The sequence below is a fragment of the Myxocyprinus asiaticus genome, chromosome 20 (assembly GCF_019703515.2).
Source record: "Myxocyprinus asiaticus isolate MX2 ecotype Aquarium Trade chromosome 20, UBuf_Myxa_2, whole genome shotgun sequence".
Taxonomy (NCBI): Eukaryota; Metazoa; Chordata; class Actinopteri; order Cypriniformes; family Catostomidae; genus Myxocyprinus; species Myxocyprinus asiaticus.
This window is the reverse complement of record NC_059363.1, coordinates 18,748,128-18,767,426: the sequence shown is the minus strand read 5'-3', so window position 1 is coordinate 18,767,426 and position 19,299 is coordinate 18,748,128. Positions and strand designations below refer to the sequence as shown.

General features: G+C 38.3%; 1 protein-coding gene across 1 annotated transcript; it reads left to right on the top strand.

Annotated features, from left to right (window-relative positions):
• The first annotated feature begins 578 nt into the window (after window positions 1-578).
• LOC127410653 (serine/threonine-protein phosphatase PP1-beta catalytic subunit-like) lies at window positions 579-17,888 on the top strand. The gene is made up of 8 exons (XM_051645772.1): window positions 579-667; window positions 11,040-11,171; window positions 12,104-12,334; window positions 12,503-12,607; window positions 12,772-12,843; window positions 15,499-15,650; window positions 15,805-15,939; window positions 16,220-17,888. The coding sequence occupies exons 1-8, from the start codon at window positions 595-597 to the stop codon at window positions 16,322-16,324; spliced, it is 1,005 nt and encodes a 334-aa protein (XP_051501732.1). The 5' UTR covers window positions 579-594; the 3' UTR covers window positions 16,325-17,888.
• Window positions 17,889-19,299: the final 1,411 nt, after the last annotated feature.

The following is a 19,299-nucleotide window of genomic DNA, read 5'->3' as shown; positions in this document are numbered from 1 at the left end:
GTTCCAAAACCCGGAATGTGAAAAAGGTCTATTTATCATATTTAGATTTCTATATCATCGAATTTCTTGATAAATGCCACAGAACAGCAGTACCGAGATACTGTCATGATAACTGTAACTGTAATATCCAGCAAACAAAATCACAATTCAAAATTGCATGGTTGGATTTCAGATTTCTAAGTGGCTTGCAATCATAAAATAAAAATATCCAAAAGGAAAACGTTCGTTGTGATTTTGAGGAAAAAGCAATCGGATTTAATCATGTTTATATGGTCGCAAAGATACAGACTAATGCAAATCAAGCACTATAAAGTATTGTTGATTCGTAAACATAGAGTAAACCTACACAGGATTAAAAAAACCACACTGGTTAAAAAAAAAAATAAAATACACCTGTATAGGAAACCACAAACACCCAAACTTTGAACAATAGAAAATACCATTAACAATTAAGCTGCATTAACAGGTCAAAAGTTCACCTTTAAAACAATTAAATATTCATGAAAAGGGTCATTAATATTGATGTATTTGCCTGTAACTAAGTGAATGACGTCATTTTGTACGCCATCTAGCGGCCGTGACTGGAAGCGCTGCATGCAGAACTCAGCACTGAAGATGGCGGAGGGGGAATTAAACGTTGACAGTCTCATTTCGCGCCTTCTCGAAGGTAAGCTGTATGGAGTGAACGCCACTTTAGCGTGAATACTAACGTTCATAGTAACTACCTACTCTGTCGTGATGTGTTTTTCCGCTGGTGAATGGGAAATAGTACGCGTAAAGTGCGAGCTAATCTGCGGCTTTCTCAGCCCTGTTTACAAACACGGCAGTGGCCCCGGGGTTTGGACAGCCTTCATGTCAGCGCTGGGAGTTCACTCCAGACCGCATCAAACCCTGCTGTTATCTAGCAAAGCAGGGACGAGGCCTTGGGGCCTTTTATTTATAAGACAGTTGTTTAAAGAAAGCGTGAAAATGAGAAGGTGAGAGGGATGGACGTTGCGGTGGTGTGGTGTCCTGCTGTACGTCGGTGACTTTAGTCAAAAATTTAACCGACGATTCTCCGCACGGGTGAATGACATTCAGCGTTATACACTATTAACATTACAGTGTATTATTTCCACAACGCACTGCTCTCTGGTCATAAAGTTATTTTGTATATCTCTTCATAACGATATACTATTTCCATAACATTACACTGATTTTTTTTCTCATAATGATTCACTGTATTCTCTAAATAACTTCCTTACAATATTATTTTTCTTAGTAACGAAGCAATTAATTCCCTCAAAACGTTACACAGTATTCTATATACCAGTTCTTTCTCATTACACAATGTTGTATCTTTGACCAGTAGTTTTAACCACCGCCCCGGTAGGAAAGCTCAGCAAACAACGCTTGAGGTGTGACATGTTGTTCTGTTGTCAGCCCTCTCAGAACGATCACGTTAGAGGTCCGCCGGATTTTTAAGTCAGTTTTTCAAGTAGGACTTTGAGTTCGGGTTTCTAATTTATGGAAAAATATACAGTCCTTCCGAACTTGTTTCGCCCACGCGCTCTCACTCACATAAGCGCAAACGGATGTGTTAGGGGCCGTTCACACCAAACGTGTTTTTGCGTGCGTCTTCTCTGTTTTTCCATTGTTTTCCTTTGTAAACACACACTGGACGAACGTCCATACCTGCTGCACCACGTCTCGCTATTTCTTCAGTGTCACAGTGGTACATTTTTAGACTCTGTGTCACGTTAAAAAGAACATCAGGTCTCAAAAACGCACGTCGAGACACCTGCGTTCTGTTTCATTCGTTGTGCTGCATCTTGATTGTTTTTAGGGCAGGTGTCACAAAGATTTAACGTTCTGAACAAGTTCAGGTTGCAGAGAGGTGACTGTTACAATGTTTAGGATTATTCCAGATTGTTCTGCACCAAGCAAAGTTTCAGTGCAATGTTTTTCCCCCTTTTACTCTAGTGTGCTGAGGGGCCGCTGTGCCTTGTATGTTTACTGTTACAATACTGTTACGAATGTTGCCTACGATGCTTACATAAAATACAGCCTTTTGCAACATGTTGAACAATACACTGCAGCCTCCAGGTGAAAAAGTAAATAAGACTATTGTATACAACAAATCCTCAAAGTTATAAAAATAATACTGTATCATATTATAATTACTAACTGGACAACAATACATAATTGTTGGTTTATAATAATAAATGACAACTGAATTCCAAAATGTTAGTGAGTGAAGTAGTAGGTTTTGCACACCCTGTTCATTAAAAAAAGAAATAGTTTTATCACTGTATTGTGGAAAAACTGGAAATCATGTATTATTTTAACTAGATTTTTATTTCATTAAACCTTTTGAATATACATGGCTACAATGGCTGATAGGATGAATTTAAAATTATTATTTAAAATCAATTTAATGTAATATTTTAAGCAAAACATTTAGAAATTGGGGCTGGTCGGTTGCTCGGGGCCTCAGAAATAGTAAACGCCCCTGTGTTTTATTATTCTTTTCATAATGAAAAACTGAATTTTCTTTGTTACGTTACTCAGAATCAGAATGAGCTTTATTGCCAAGTATGCTTACACATACAAGGAATTTGTCTTGGTGACAGAAGCTTCCAGTGCACAACAATACAACAACAAACATAGATAATAAAAAATAGAATAAAAATAAAAAGTGAATAGAAAGTATAAGTATATATAGAAATACACAATAAGACTAATATATATACATATATACATACACACACACACACACACACACACACACACACACACACCGTATGTTCAAATACAAATCTGTTATATACAGATAGTGCAAGGGAATGAAATGGAAGAAGAGGTAGGATATGTTGGATAAATATAAATAGACTAAGCTATATATTGCAGATAATTGTTGCTCAATGGGGCAGTTTTAACTGTTCATGAGATGGACAGCCTGAGGGAAAAAAAACTGTTCTTGTGCCTGACGGTTCTGGTGTTCAGAGCTCTGAAGTGCCGGCCAGAAGGCAACAGTTCAAAGAGGTAGTGGGCTGGGTAAGTGGGGTCCAGAGTAATTTTTCCAGCCCTTTTCTTCACTCTGGAAGTGTACAGTTCTTGAAGGGAGGGCAGGGGTCAACCAGTAATCTGCTCAGCAGTCTGAACTGTCCTTTGTAGTCTGCTGATGTCTGATTTCGTAGCTGAACCAAACCAGACAGTTATAGAAGTGCAGAGGACAGACTCAATGACTGCTGAGTAGAACTGTATCAGCAGCGCCTGTGGCAGGTTGAACTTCCTTAACTGGTGAAGGAAGTACAACCTCTGCTGGGCCTTTTTCGCAATGGAGTCAATGTGTGTCTCCCACTTCAGGTCCTGTGAGATGGTAGTGCCCAGGAACCTGAATGACTCCACTGCTGCCACAGTGCTGTTCAGAATGGTGAGGGGGGTTAATGTTGGGGTGTTCCTCCTAAAGTCCACTCTCATCTCCACTGTTTTGAGCGTGTTCAGCTCAAGGTTGTTTTGATTGCCCCAGACAGCCAGCTGTTCAACCTCCCTTCTGTATGCAGACTCATCGTCATCTCGGATGAGGCCGATGACAGTGGTGTCATCTGCAAACGTCAGGAGCTTGACAGAGGGATCCTTGGCAGTGCAGTCATTTGTGTACAGGGAGAAGAGTAGTGGGGAGAGCACACATCCCTAGGGGGCACCAGTGCTGATTGTACAGGTGCTGGAAGTGAATTTTCCCATTCTCATTAGCTGCTGTCTGTCCGTCAGAAAGCTGGTAATCCACTGACAAATAGAGGTGGGAACAGAGAGTTGGTTTAATTTAGTCCAGAGAATAGCTGGGATGATGGTGCTGAAAGCCGAACTGAAGTCCACAAAAAGGATCCTTGCATATGTCCCTGGTCTGTCCAGATGTTGCAGGATATGATGCAATCCAATGTTGGCAAATTGAAGAGAATCCAGAAAGGGTCCAGTGATGTCCTTCAGGTGGGCCAACACCAGTTTCTCAAATTACTTCATGACCACAGATGTCAGAGCGACAGGTCTGTAGTCATTAAGTCCTGTGATTTTGGTTTTTTTTGGGACAGGGATGATGGTGGAGCATTTGAAGCAGCAGAGAACTTCACACTGCTCCAGTGATCTGTTGAAGATCTGTGTGAAGATGGGGGCCAGCTGGTCAGCACAAGATCTGGTGAAACACCATCTGGGCCCTGTGCTTTCCATGTCTTTTGTTTCCGGAAGTCCCGGCACACATCCTCTTCACAGATCTTAAGAACAGGTTGAGTAGCAGGAGGGGGGTGGTTGAAGGAGGTGTTAATGTTTATGTGAAGTGAAGGTCAGAGTGGGTGTGTGGTGTGTAACGTAACTGTAATGTGACACACGTATGCTGATTGGTCAACAGCCATGCTTGATTCATGATAAAGCACAGCTCTGACCTCTTCATAGAACTTCTATTTGAATCACTTCGCAGCACCCAAAGCTGACAGTTATTCCGGACTTTGGTTATTCTTATTGCCTTGCAACGTTCTGTTTACTGCCAGGGACTATATTTTCTGGCAGAAGGATGGCATTTAATGATTTACTTACATAATATTATATTTAAATAAATACTTGAGACCTTAATATTTTTATTATGTGGTGACTTTTATAAAAGCAATAAGACACTTGAGGTTGTGCCATATTGTGTACTTACAATAGAAGTGAATGGGGCCAGTTTTTGGAGGATTTAAAGGCAGAAATGTGAAGCGTATATTTTATAAAACCTCACACTAATTCTTCTCTCAAAACTCGTACATTATTTGAGCTGTAAAGTTGTTTAAATCTGCGTTTTTACAGTTGTTTTATGGTTTATGGCATTAAGTCATAAGTTGTATGTAGTCATAAGTTGTAAAATGTAACTTTACAGAAAAGGTTAGCAAGCGATTTTACCACACTTAAATCATATTGTTAACACATTTTTTTATGTCTTGTGGCTAGTCATTGAGTATTTTTTTTTTTTTTTACATTTACAGATTGGCCTCATTCACTTCCATTGTTCCTCACTGTTACCTCGATTTTTGATTTTTAAAGAAAAGGAGAGACAAGTCGAATTATTTTTTTGTGGTAATCAACAATATGCCATATAAATGCTGTCAATTAAGCTTTTCTTGAATTGAACCTGAAATATTTGTTTAAATTACTTTGTATTATTTTCAATATTAATGTAATGTAACAAAGTGCATATTATACTTTTTTTTTTTGCAAACTGGATTATGTGGACTACTTTGTTGACTTTAGTGTGTGCCTTGGCATTTACATTTCTGCTTTTATAAATGCTTGAGTCATTGACCATCATGTGTTGGAGATTTCTGAGCATTTCAGTTTCTAAAAGAATTAAGTGCTTCTCTTGGTCAGTTACTTTCTTAATAAAAGAAAAGCTGTGGTTCATCTTGCCCAACACGATCCTGCTGACCCTCACACAGCAATGCAATCTGTAAATCTGTGTGACCCCGGTGTCCTGCTTCTCGGTTTCTCTCACTCCTATTTTTGTTTTCTCACAGGCACATCTCTGTTTCTCTCATGCTCCATCTGTGTCTCTTGATAACACTTGTCTATCTATCTCTGATCTGTGAAGCTCAAATAGCCTTCTGTCATATCTTCAGTGGCTGGGGAGGACCATTAAATGGCTGCCCGTCAGGACTCAGATAATCTTGTAGATTGTATGGATTGCTACAGTGAAAGATGTTTCGGTGGGAAAGTGAATCAGTTTGGCCAGTCTGTGTCATTTTGTCCTTAAGTATTGTTATGTAATATGGTCTAAACATGATGAATCAGAGCATAGTTTGAAAATGAATTGTAGTTGATTGCCACTCTGAGCAAGTTGTTTCTGTCCAGCTCATAATCCAGCTCAGACTGGTCTGGTCTGCAGCTTGTGAAACACACACACAAACATGTGCACACATACATTTACACACACAATCAGATTTTTCTTATGTTTAATCATGCTGCAGTAAGAGGGACATTTCATCAGCTCACAGACTTAGACAAACTCACTTCAATCTGTACCAATGACAGCAGAGTTTCACCATTTTTCAGTCTCACAAAGTGCTCTGCACTTTACACATATACATTATTTGGAGTTACAACATTATTTTCAAAGAATCTCCAACATTTCTGGTGTATGTTGGATGCTGTGAGGGTGGACAGCCTGAAGACTAAAATGGCTATTTTATATATAACTAAATCATGACTGTAAGAAAACAGCACAACTTTTCTTTCTCTGTGGCACACACCAAAGTCCATTTAGAGTTTCTTGAAAGTAAAGTAGTTAAAACGAAGAGATAAAAATGACAATGACAACTTTTTTTAAAAATAAAATGGCTTACTATGGCTAATTTCATGGCTAACATTGTATGTGTCCTAAATACACACAATTAAATTAATTTAGTGTGTAATTTGCCAAATTACATTTGGATTGGAAATTATGCCCAATAAATATATTCTGTAAGTATTTACAGTAGCTAACTTGAATTTTGAGTTTTCCTCAAACATCACTAGTCTCATCAATATATCTTCTCTTCACTGACACTTTTGTTACCTTGGTTAATAAGTAACTGAAAAACATTGTTTAGGGGCAACATTGTTTGGTGTGTTGGAATAATTAATAGAAATCATTTTTATATTTAAAAAATGTAAATATTTTTATAATGGGTTTTCATAATTTTGAAAGTCTGGGTTTGAGACAAGGCTAGAATAGTAAAAATGTGTACATAAGTTAATTTGAAAAATAGAAAAAAATAAATGATGACGCCTGGTAAAAAGTTTACAATTAAGTTTAATGAGACCTTCATTTAAACTTAATGAGAGAATAAACACCCATAAATACACGGGTGGTCAGTCACCTTCCCTTAAAGGGATAGTTCACCCAAAAATGAAGAATTCTTTCATTATTTACTCACCCTCATGATATCCCAGGTGTGTATGACTTTCTTTCTTCACCAGAATACATTTAAAGAAAATTAAATGCTCAGTAGGTCCTTAAAATGCAAGTGGATGATGCTTTCACTTTTGAAACTCCAAAAATCACAGACAGTCAGCATAAATATCATCCATATGACACCAGCTGTTAAATAAATGTCTTCTAAAGCGACTTTTTCGTGCGAAAAAGATAAAATATTTAAGTACTTTTTTAAACTCTAAATCATGCTTCCGGTCAGCAGCGGTAAACGCATGTGACGTAATCGCATTGCAATTTGAAATGCGAGAACTGAGACATATGCGTTACATCCGGAAGAGCAGCGCTGTTTACAAATGAGGAGGAACGCTGTACAGGGGCTTGGTTGGTTTTGGTTTATATCTGTATTTATCTAAGAATCTAAACCTTATCTATCTGTATTTTTAAGGACCTACTGAGCTAAGATATTTTTCAGTTTTTCTTCAAATGTGTTTTGGTGAAGAAAGAAAGTCATACAAACCTCGGATATCATGAGTGTGAGTAAATGATGTGAGAATTTTCATTTTTGGGTGAACTATCCCTGTCTCTGCATATACTGTGTCTCTTTCTATTTTTCTGCTCTCTCTCTCACACACACACACTTTCCTAATCTGTCATTCACCCTTCTGTGCCCTGTTTTAGAATGAAATATGATTACAGGTTTCAGTTTGCAGTTTTGCTTTGTCACAGTAAGTTCTTAGACAAACGAGAGCTGTGAGTCTGTCGTCAGCCACACTGCTCTGCTAAACCTCTTTTTAACAGTAAGACACTTTCGACTGTGCTTGGCAAGGCGGGAACATTCCTACCAAATTCCAGACGCTCTTAAGATTCCCACTCAAAGGAGCACTAGCTCTCAGCCCATACACACACACTGACACTCTAGCAAGCCTTTGCTGACATTCCCACACAACCAGATCGTGATATATACAGATATGTTTCCAGTATTTTTATATGTAAATTATAGGATGACAGTATCTGAGATGATATAGAGATGAAACGGATCTAAAACATTTTTTTATTTGTGAGTCACCATTAGACATTGATTGGATAAAGGCTTCAATGTAATTGTCTGCTTGACATGAATTAGTCTCACACAGCCAGACTTTTGACTTTTGATCAGTATAAAGTCTGGTCCACTTTGCAGGTCATTCTGGCCATGAACCACCCACTTAGGCAGGTAGAGATTGTTTGACAAGCTATTTGTGTTTAAAGGTGCTATTTGTAATATTTTTACTTTACTAAATCATAAAATGACCATAATATGTCATTAGAGAATTAGGAAACATGCTAAGTTGAAATACTGGCTTCTCCGCTACAGCCAGTATATTCTACTTTGAAGTTTCTATTCCGGGCCGTAAACATTCATCACTAGAAAACGGCCTTCCCAGATTTAAGGAAATACAAATAAAACAGGAACAGAAAAAACTTAATTTCTCTTCGGATAAAACCAAACTGTATAATCAGGTGCCTATGCAAAACCATGGAATGAATGATCAATGATCGGCTGGTGTGGATTTTGGAAAAAGACCAAAAGATAAGTAAATATCCATGTGGATTTAGACGAGGGAAAAGTACTCTTGATCACCTTATAAGATTAGAGTCTTTTGTATGAGGTGGCTTTATTAAAAAAGATAAAACTACATGTAGTAGCAGTATTTTTTGATTTAGAAAAAGCTTATGATAATACGTGGAGGTATGGCATTCTAAAAGATTTTTACAATATGGGTTTCAGGGGATGTCTACCCATTTTTATTTCCAATTTTATATCTAATAGAGTTTTTTGTGTTAGAGTAAGAAACATGCTATCTGAATTGCATGTACAAGAATCATGAGTGCCCCAAGGAAGTATACTTTCAGTAACTCTTTTCAGCATTAAAATTAACAGGATTGTAAGTGTTATGGGGCCTAATATATTCCATAGCCTATATGTAGCTGATGTGTGCATTTGTTATAAAAGCAAATATATGAACGTAATTGAGAGACAAATACAAATATGTATAAATAAAATGTATGACTGGTCAGTACAAAATGAATGAACATTTTCTAAATCAAAAACTGTGTGTATGCATTTTTGTATTTTGCGATCTATGCACCTCGAGCCAGAACTCTTTTTGGAAAGGGAACCTATAAAAGTCATAAAAGAGACAAAATTCCTAGGACTTACTTTTGATAATAAACTATCCTTCATCCCTCATATCAAAATGCTGCGGAATAGATGCTTCAAAGCAATGGATATTATAAAAGTGCTAGCAAGGATCAAATGGGGTGCAGATTGTGAAGTACTCTTGAGACTTTATAGGACAATTGTTCGATCAAAAATGGACTATGGGAGCGCAATTTATGGATCTGCCAGGAAGTCATATATTAAAATGTTGGATACAGTACATCATAAAGGATTGAGACTTGCACTAGGAGCATTTAGGACCTCTCCAATCCAAAGCTTGTATACAGAAGTAAGAGAACCATCACTATATAACAGAAGGCTGAAATTGGCCCTTAACTATGCAGTTAAGTTAAAAGCTAATGAAAGTAACCCAGCATATCCTTCAGTCTTTCATCCTCAACATTCACACCTGTATGAAGCCAGACCCAGGTATATCAGTCCTTTTGGAATTCGCACAAAACCACACTTGGAGAACATGGACATTAATCTGGATATCCTAACATCGACACAAAAAAACAACTATCATGATGAACCTGGCTCAGTATAATAAAAAGATAAATCATCCAAACGTCTACCAGGAGAAATTCCTGGACATAAGATGCAGCTTACCATCTCATGTACCAGTGTACACAGACGGATCAAAGTCAGACAATCATGTATCTGCAGCAGTAGTTATTGGCCCAAAAAGTTTTGGCAAGTGTATTCCTGGACAAAGATCAATTTTCACAGCAGAAGCTTGTGCATTATTACTTGCCTGCAAGCACTCGAAGCTCTGAAAACAGAACACCCTACAATTATTAGCCTAATAGGAAAAGTGGAATCAGATTTCAATATTGTCTTTTGTTGGATACCAGGCCATATGGGATTGGCTTTTCAATGAACAGGCAGATAAAGTGGCTAAGGAAGCACTTCAGCTGGACATGACAGAATGTAATGTACCAGTATCTGATGTTAAACCCATATTGAATCTGTACATTCACAACAAATGGCAAATGGAGTGGAATGAATGCATATATAACAAACTACATGAAGTGAACCCAGTACTAAATCAATGAGTTTATTATTTCCTCTTTGAAAATAGATTTGACCAGGTTGTATATATATCGAGATGTCAAATTGGTCACTCAAGACTCACTCATTCATACTTATTAAGGGGAAGAAACCAGTTTGTGATCTATGTAAGAATTTCTTGAGTGTAAAACATATTTTGATCTATATGATATTAGACAACGTTTTAATTCAGAAAATATATTGATGGACATTTTCAAAAAGGTCTCTCTGGGAAAATTTTTAGAATTCCTATCACATACTAAACGAAAAACTCTATATAATTGTAATTACTACTACTGTTATTATTGTTATATGTGGATTTTGTATCTGTCAAACTATTGTAAACATTGTTTAATTTGAATACTGTTGTCTTTGCCATTGCTGCTGATATGGCATCAGAAATATAAATAAATAAAATTCCTCGCTGGAATTTCTGTTTATATTTTGGCCTGTGTGATCCCACCCACTGCCCACTCGCCAATAGTATTTCAACACCGCCGGGTTGCCAGATTTGAACAAGTTTTCAGGCAAACTGGTAATAACCTGATTACCCTATTAGCCAGCCAATTAGATTGGCGCGGGCGATTTCGACCAGTTCTTGCCATTATTATGTGCAATATGCACACAATGGTCAGTGAACTGTGAACCATGATGGACAGTGTGGTTGTTCTGTGTGCTGAGTTTAGATGTAAATTATTAAATTGGTTGGTTTGAAAATCAAGCTTTATGTTTAATGAGTCCCAGATTTGGCCCAGTCAGCAATGTTGTAATAAGGATGTTTTAAACACTTGCAGATTACAGATGATTAGCAAATGTTAGCCAGATGATAAACAACCAGATGTTAACTAATGGTGATTTCCACTTTTGTAGTGCGAGGATGTCGCCCAGGGAAGATCGTACAGATGACGGAGGCAGAGGTTCGAGGACTCTGCATTAAGTCTCGAGAGATCTTTCTCAGCCAGCCCATTCTGCTGGAGTTGGAGGCTCCTCTTAAAATCTGTGGTAGGTTACTAGGTTTGATACTCTTCTTCTAAACGAGAGGATCTCGGCTGTTTTAATTACATTCCTTCACATCAGTCTCCCTCAAATGTTAAGGTTTGGATAAATCTGTGTGTGTGTGAGAGAGAGAGAGAGAGAAAGAGAGAGTGTAAGTAGAGCAGGTTATAAATATAGCTGTAATGAGGGTAGGTTTGAGGTAATTTCTCTTTACTCTGTGGCACACCTGAGACCCTAGTGAGCGTGTGTCATTAACCTGAATTTTGGGGGGTGAGATCTCTAGGCCAAGAGTCAAGGAGCTGAGGATAGCTTGCTTCCTTCCTTCCTTACGTCCTTCTGTCCTTCCTTTATTCCTTACTTCCTTTCTGTCTTCTGTCCTTCCTTTCTTCCTTCTTCATTCCTTCCTTCCTTTACTTCCTTCTGTCCTTCCCTTCTTCCATCCATCCTCCATTCCTTCCTTCCTAGCCTTCCTTCCTTCCTCCATTCCTTCCTTCTTACCTTCCTTCCATCTGTCCTTCCTTTTTTCTTTCTGTCCTCCTTTTCATCATTCTTTCCATCCTTCCTTCTCTCCTTCATCCTTTCATCCTTCTTTCTGTCATTCCTTCCTTCTGTCCTTTCTTCCTTCTCTCCTTTTCTTCCTTTTGTCCTTTCTTCCTTCTGTCATTCATCCCTTCCTTCCAGCCTGACTGCCATCCTTTTGTCCTTCCTTATCTCTTTCTTTCCTTCCTTCTGTCCTTTATTCCTTCCTTCCTTATTTCCATCCTTCCTTCATTCTGTCCTTCTTTCTTTCCACCCTACCTTCTGTCCTTCATTTCTTCCTTCTTTCATTCCTTCTGTCCTTATTCTGTCCTTGCTTGCTTCCTTCCATTCTTCATTCATTCCTTCCTTTCTTCCTTTCTTTAGCTTTATGATGTTATGATTTTTCTTTCTGTCTGTAGGTGACATCCATGGGCAGTACACAGATCTGTTGAGGTTGTTTGAATATGGTGGTTTTCCTCCGGAGGCGAACTATCTCTTCCTGGGTGATTATGTGGACCGAGGTAAACAGTCTCTGGAGACCATCTGCCTGCTACTGGCCTACAAAATCAAATACCCCGAGAATTTCTTCCTCCTGCGAGGAAACCACGAGTGTGCCTCCATCAACCGGATCTACGGCTTTTACGATGAGTGTAAGCATCAGGTCTCTTACCAAAACTGACACACACCCACACCAAACAATCTGATATCTTATTGATTCTCTCTCTCACCCACTCACTCTTCAACATACTGAACAAACTTTTAGGTCATGCACTATGCTGTATTCATTGTTATGAACATGTACATCTTTCTTTGAGCAGGCAAACGCAGGTTCAACATAAAACTCTGGAAGACATTTACAGACTGCTTCAACTGCCTCCCAATCGCTGCCATCATAGACGAGAAGATTTTCTGTTGCCATGGAGGTGAGGAGTGAACAAATGATGGATAGTAATACAGAAGGGACTCTTGTTCAGATGCAATAGGGCTTAAAGGGGCTAAAATATTAATATATTTTATGTTGAATGCCCTTTGTGACACTGTCTATTTGTCACACTCTCTCTTTCTCTCATTCCGTCTGACTTTCTAGGTCTTTCTCCTGATCTGCAGTCAATGGAACAGATACGTCGGATTATGCGACCAACTGACGTTCCGGATACAGGTGTGTGTGTGTGTGTGTGTGTGTGTGTGTGTGTGTGTGCACTGTATGAAAACTACAGGAGCCTGTTCCAGAATATGTGTTCCACTTAACTTGATTTTATTAGAGTAACTGCATCACCATCAGCCTGATTTTTATAGAAACAAACAAATGTCCATGCGATGGTGTCACTAAACCATTTTGGTTTAGGTTCTGAGCAAATGGTCATCAATTATTAGACCATTTCAAGGACTGTTCATTGGTGACGTCAAGTGATGTCATTGTTCCATGAACATTTCCTGCTTGTCAAAACAAGAGACTATTTAGCAGAGATGGGCCACTTCTATTAAAATGAATGGGAGAAATTGTAACTCCCAAAAACAACCAACAGTCAGCGGATGTAGAAAGGAAGTCCCGCCTTACAGGTAAAATAGCCAATCACCTTTTAGATACAGAAATCAACTCGAGAACACACATGCGCATTAGCTATACAAGATGGTAAAGATGCATTTTTTAGCGTAATCTGAGTTAAAAACCCACAATTTATTATTCCGGTTGTGACGGAACGACACAACCCTCCTGTGGATAATCGTTGCCTGCGGTGACTTTTCCCCATTTTGCGACCTGTGATGGGGCTCACCTGATCCCAACGAAGAGCCTCATCACCGGTTCCTTTAAACACAGAGCGCCCCTCTCCCTTGGAGACCTGTCTTCTTAGGTCCATGAATGCAGCGGTGAGGGTCCCCACATGCCTCGACCAAGGAGGGGAGCACGTTGCGGCTGCTGGGAACCCGCCCACTAACACCTGGACCTTTTCCGTCTTCACTACTCTTCCTTCACATAGCCCTTTCCACCGCGAAGGCCACAGATTCCCCTTTGTTTTGGACATTTTAAATAAATGTCTCTCTGAGGCCTGACGCCACACCCACTGTGTCTGTCTCTTGCTCACCCCACCACACAGTGTTGTCAGATTTTACTGCTTATTTGAAATAGGTTCTTTTATCGTAATCTTGACCGTCCGTTTTGGAGATTTTGGTCTTTCCCCATTCATGTAGATAGGAGCTGCACTTTCATGCCGCTTGTTTACATAGAAAAATAGCTGCCCAAACTGCCCAAGAGCGTTCAAAAAATGCTGAGTCCAGTCCACTTTTTCAAGTGGACTGACTTACCTTGAAAAAGAGACTTTGTTGAAAGGATCCGGAAATACATTTGGACCGTTCTAATTCCTTTGTTTTCGTTTACATTCTTGAAATGGTCTATAGCAGAGATGCCCAAACCGGGACCCGCAGGCCAAAGTTGGCCCGTGGTGACCTCTGATTTGGCCCGCATTGCAGTACATGACAAAAGGGGAAAACATTTCTGCAAGTTCCGCGTTTATAATGCGGGAAATTCCTGCACACTTTTATTCACTTTACAGTGCGTCTGAGAATTATTAAACCAATAGATTAGGGATGGGCATTTTGGTAATTTTGTCTACTCGAGTTCTCTGGGGGGGGCACATAGACATGCACAAATACAGTATGTACATACATGTAGGGAGGGCACATAGACATGCACAAACACAGTATGTACATACATGTCATACGTCTTTGACTGCTGCATTGTGTCTCGTTGTTCCAACGTCTGTTCATTAACATAGGCTGTTATAATGTAGTCTGGTACAGTAAGTAGAAAAGAGGGCATAATCAAAATATAATGCATAATATTTTGTAATTATGTGAAGATTCATACATCGCGATGTTCATTTGAATTTTGAGTGGAACATGATTTGTTTCGTGCCATACATTGTGCAGATGTTGCTGAGTCTGTGGCAGATGCTCGCACCATAAACATCGCACGGATGGGCACTCTGCTTCTCACGCTCTGCATCAGTTCGGTGTCGTGCTCATGTGCTAAAATTACCAATTGCTACAATGTAGATACAAATAATCTTAACAAAACAATATCTGGATGTGTTAAATAGCCTTGGTGTTAAATAAAATGTTATTAACGATACAATAATCATTTTACAGAGCATTAACCACTTTTAGTATCTCTGACTAATTTTCCTTGTTAAATGTTTATTTTTGCATTGTTTTATTGCCAATTGCCCTGAAGGAGTTGCTAAGTTTTGTATTTTTTATAAGCTCCTCATTCCAAATCTGGAAAAATGCTGTCATCTCCTCTGTATTGGTGGACTAGTTTTGTATAGGCTGTGTTAATTGAATATCCAAAATATTTTGAAATATGTAAATGAGAATGGGCACCTCTGGTCTATAGAATGGGTGCCAGTGTGGGCCATTGAGAACCATCTCAGACAAAGGTGGTGCCTGTGTTTCATTATAGAGACCTTAACTTGTTAGGTTCTTAATTTACATCAGGGGCAACTTCAGTTACATTATGTATGTTTTACAAACTGCATAAAAGGTTTCGGATGTTCAGTGTTCAATCTGAATTCACTGAGTTTAAAGTGCTTACAGTACATTCTTTGTTACTGCTGTAATGAAGACTTGAGCATCTTCACTTCAAGATCGTCTAACATCTTTTTACAGTGCAAAAAAGCAGAGAAGAAACAAAAAAAGCAGAATGTAAAGAACAACACATTTTACAGAAGAAAACAAAACTTTGTAATAAACTCAAGAAGATTATAGAATAAAATATTATCAGATGAGATACATATTCCGTCTCTTGCATTTGCAGGGTTGCTGTGTGATTTGCTGTGGTCAGACCCAGATAAGGACGTTCAGGGATGGGGCGAGAATGATCGTGGAGTGTCATTCACTTTCGGTGCCGATGTAGTGAGCAAATTTCTTAACCGCCATGATCTGGACCTCATCTGCAGGGCACACCAGGTACCAATTACTTTCAGCTGATCAGGATTTTCTATCCATGTGGTACCTTCAAATAATTATGGTACCAAATGACTGTATTTTTAGGGGATTGTTTTGCATTCTATACGTTGTGTGTGTTCTGTAGTTTGTATAGTGAGTGTGTTGTGTTTTGCAGGTGGTTGAAGATGGTTATGAGTTTTTTGCAAAGCGGCAGCTGGTCACTCTGTTCTCGGCACCAAACTACTGCGGGGAGTTTGACAACGCCGGTGGAATGATGAGCGTGGATGAGTCACTCATGTGCTCTTTTCAGGTGTGTTATAGTCCAGACACACACATACTGTACTCTTTGCATATAGGGATGCACAATATGTTTTTATATATATATATATATATATATATATATATATATATATATATATATATATATATGTATATATATATATATATATATATATATATATATATATTTATTTTTATCTGTATTGTCCAATATTCAATATTTAATTAATTATCGGCTTATAGAACTGGTATATTGGTGCATCCTTAGTACTCTCATATTGCACTCTCCCACCCTCTCTATTCTCTCTTAGATCCTGAAGCCATCAGAAAAGAAGGCAAAGTACCAGTACGGTGGGGTGAACTCAGGGCGACCTGTAACCCCTCCCCGTACAGCCCAAGCCCCTAAGAAGAGGTGAGCAACCTCACCCCAGCAAATTACCCCAGTCCGGGGCAGCTTTACCCTAACTCCCCTCTGAATTCTCTCTTCCTGCCCTGCCAACCTCATCTCTGTTAAAAATTTCTTAAAATTTGTGTACAGAAATTTTGCTGTGATCAGTCAGTGACTTCTCTTTTCATTTGCTCTGCTTCTTTGTTTATTGGTATTTTAATTACAATAATAACATTAATAATCATAATACCTTAATAAGTTGCTCTACAAAAAACCCAGAGCAAAACAAACACACACACACTCAGTGCTTTAACATACAGATTGCAGTAGTGGCGTTTTATTAAACTTCAGATCAGTACTCTTTTATTATTTAACATTATTGTTGATTCAAAAAGAAAGAGTAAAGATTGTAAGTATTGAAGTTTGTTGTGTATTTCGCTACATTTGGAAGTTTCAAGACTAGAGGCTTTCACAAACACACACACATACAGAGACATACATCAGGCCTAGAACTCAGGCTTAGCTCTTAAAGGGATAGTTCACCCAAATATGATAATTCTGTTAGCATTTTCTCACCCTCATTTTGTTCCAAACCTGTATGACTTTCTTCTATGAAACAGCACAAAAGGAGATGTTAGGCAGAATGAAACTGTATGATGCAATGGAAGTGAAAGGTGACTAATGCTAACATTCTGCTTAACATCTCCTTTAGTGTTCCCTGGAGAAAGAAAGTCATTCAGGTTTGGAACAACATATATTACAGAATTTTCATTTTGGGTGAGCTATCCATTTAACTCTGTCTGGGTGCTTGATCACAGGTCAGTGGACACTTTAGTCAAAAACACAGACATAATCTATTGTCAATAAACTAGGTCAGTGTAGAAAAAGCTGGAAAGGGGATTTTAACTCTGATACAGTGACACATTTGCACAGCTGCATTTACTCACAGCATTGCATGTTCTGTTTTCTTAACACCTCTGGGATTTACATCAAAACTCTATAGTCAGAGCTCTCTGTTTAATGCGCTGTTTTTATGTCTTATGATAGTAATAATTCAGGAGAAAAGTATCATAGCATACCATTTTATTGCATGACCCATGAACACATCCATAATAACCTGTCTGAAACTTCACAATTCACCAGCCATGTTTTCATTGGATAACAAGAAAGAGCTGATACAAGTGCAGCGAGTAGTGAATGGAAAAAAATGGTGCCTCCAGAGGAAGACACTGGCTCAGTTGGAAAGGGTTGCACTTGTTTGAAGTTCCCCAACATTAAGAATTTTAAAACTGACTTAAAGTCCTATTGATGACTATATTGGATTTGATTAACAGCGTAACCGGTTACCTAAACCAGTAGCACCTTTGGCAAATAAATGTTAACAATGCCTTTCTGTGAGAGGAAACATTTGCTCACATTGATATTCCACTGTCATAACTCTTCTTTTAATGTTCTTATTTATGTGTGTTGCTGCTAACTTCTTCTCCTTAATTTATTTCCAAATGTTGGGAAAGCTATCAAAATGTTCTAAAAGCAGTTCATGAGTTTTGTATAAGTGGGCTTCAAACTTAATAAATGGATGAAACACTCTGCTCCTTCTCTTTGTTTGTGTGACTTTGTAACCATATAAATTCTAGGCTAATTAAATTGCTGGAAACCATAGTAGCTCAACAGAGATTTTTATCGAAGTGCTTCATTAAATTTAGAAGGTCTGTTACTCAGAAATGCTGTAAAATGTGGAGGAGCACAATCTGGTCTGTTGTCATGGCTACTGTAGCCCTGCTGGGTCAAGTTCTGTTTCAACAGGCTGAAACCAGACAATGAGCTATAATTCTATGCAGTTCAAATTACCACTAAATTGAAAGACCATCTGAAATTTCACATGACTATATCCATGGTCATCAGATTGAAGTTGCAGTCAGGGTTCTATCCCTATGAATGTCCATGACCTTTCCAGGTGTTTATGATTAATTGCATGAGTCATGACATGCCTTTTTTTATTATTATTTTAATGTGTTCCTTGAGGTTCGCTTAGAATATTAGTAAAGTTATATATACAGTCATATATTTGTAAAACATTTTAATTTTCCACCCTCATTTTGGCCCTTAGTCAGAAACGGTCTGCTTTATTGCTGCTTCTCATTTAAGACTTTACAGTAAACACCCACTTTAATGATTGGCTCTCTGTTCTTGACTGACCTGCTCTCTCTGCTTGCCATCTTATTGCTCACCGCTACTGGTCGGGCTACGAAAATAATAAGGTAAAGTAGGTGTTGATGTGTTGTTGCGGAGGTGTTCAGACAAAAATGTCTACCACAGTGTGACATCACAACGTGGAGGAAGAGAGAAAGAGTCGTTTTGGCAGCTTGTTTTTTTAACAAATTCTCTTTTTGCAGTGACGTGGAAGTTTTGAGTTATGAAACCTACAGTACGATTTTATAATACAGTGATCTCTTCAATCAAAAGATCAAGGAAAATTTGATTCCTCATGTCATTGTTCCTTTAATACAGATTTGTTTTTTATTTGATTCAGACCGATTTGCTTTTAATTCATTCAGACCAGTTTGTTAACCATTTCGACTAATTCGTTGAAAAGAATAAATCACTGAAAAATTGGACATCACTGTGTTTTGAAACCCAGGTTTGCTGTACTCTAGACCAACATAAAGCTCATGAAATATTTACAGGTAAAATATCCATATCCGACTTTTCAAATACTTTTCCAGGCCTGGAAAGCACAATTTAAAAATTACCTGAAATTTCCAGGTTGGGAATCCTAGCAGTGAGTCCACAGAAAGTGACCAGGGGCTGGATTCATGAAAATCTTCTTAAAGGAATATTTCGGGTTCAATTCAAGTAAAGCTCAGTCGACAGCACTGATAGCAAATATAGACTACCACAAAAAATACTCCCTCCTTTTCTTTAAAAAGAGCAAAAATCTTGATTATAGTGTTACTCTTACAATGGAAGTAAATGAGGCCAATAGTCACTATTCCAAAAGTA

Coding starts and splice junctions, on each gene's coding strand:
- LOC127410653 (XM_051645772.1), top strand. CDS start 595: ATGCAGAACTCAGCACTGAAGATGGCGGAGGGGGAATTAAACGTTGAC. Junction 11,172..12,103: donor GGCTCCTCTTAAAATCTGTG/GTAGGTTACTAG, acceptor TTCTGTCTGTAG/GTGACATCCATGGGCAGTAC. Junction 12,608..12,771: donor GATTTTCTGTTGCCATGGAG/GTGAGGAGTGAA, acceptor CTGACTTTCTAG/GTCTTTCTCCTGATCTGCAG.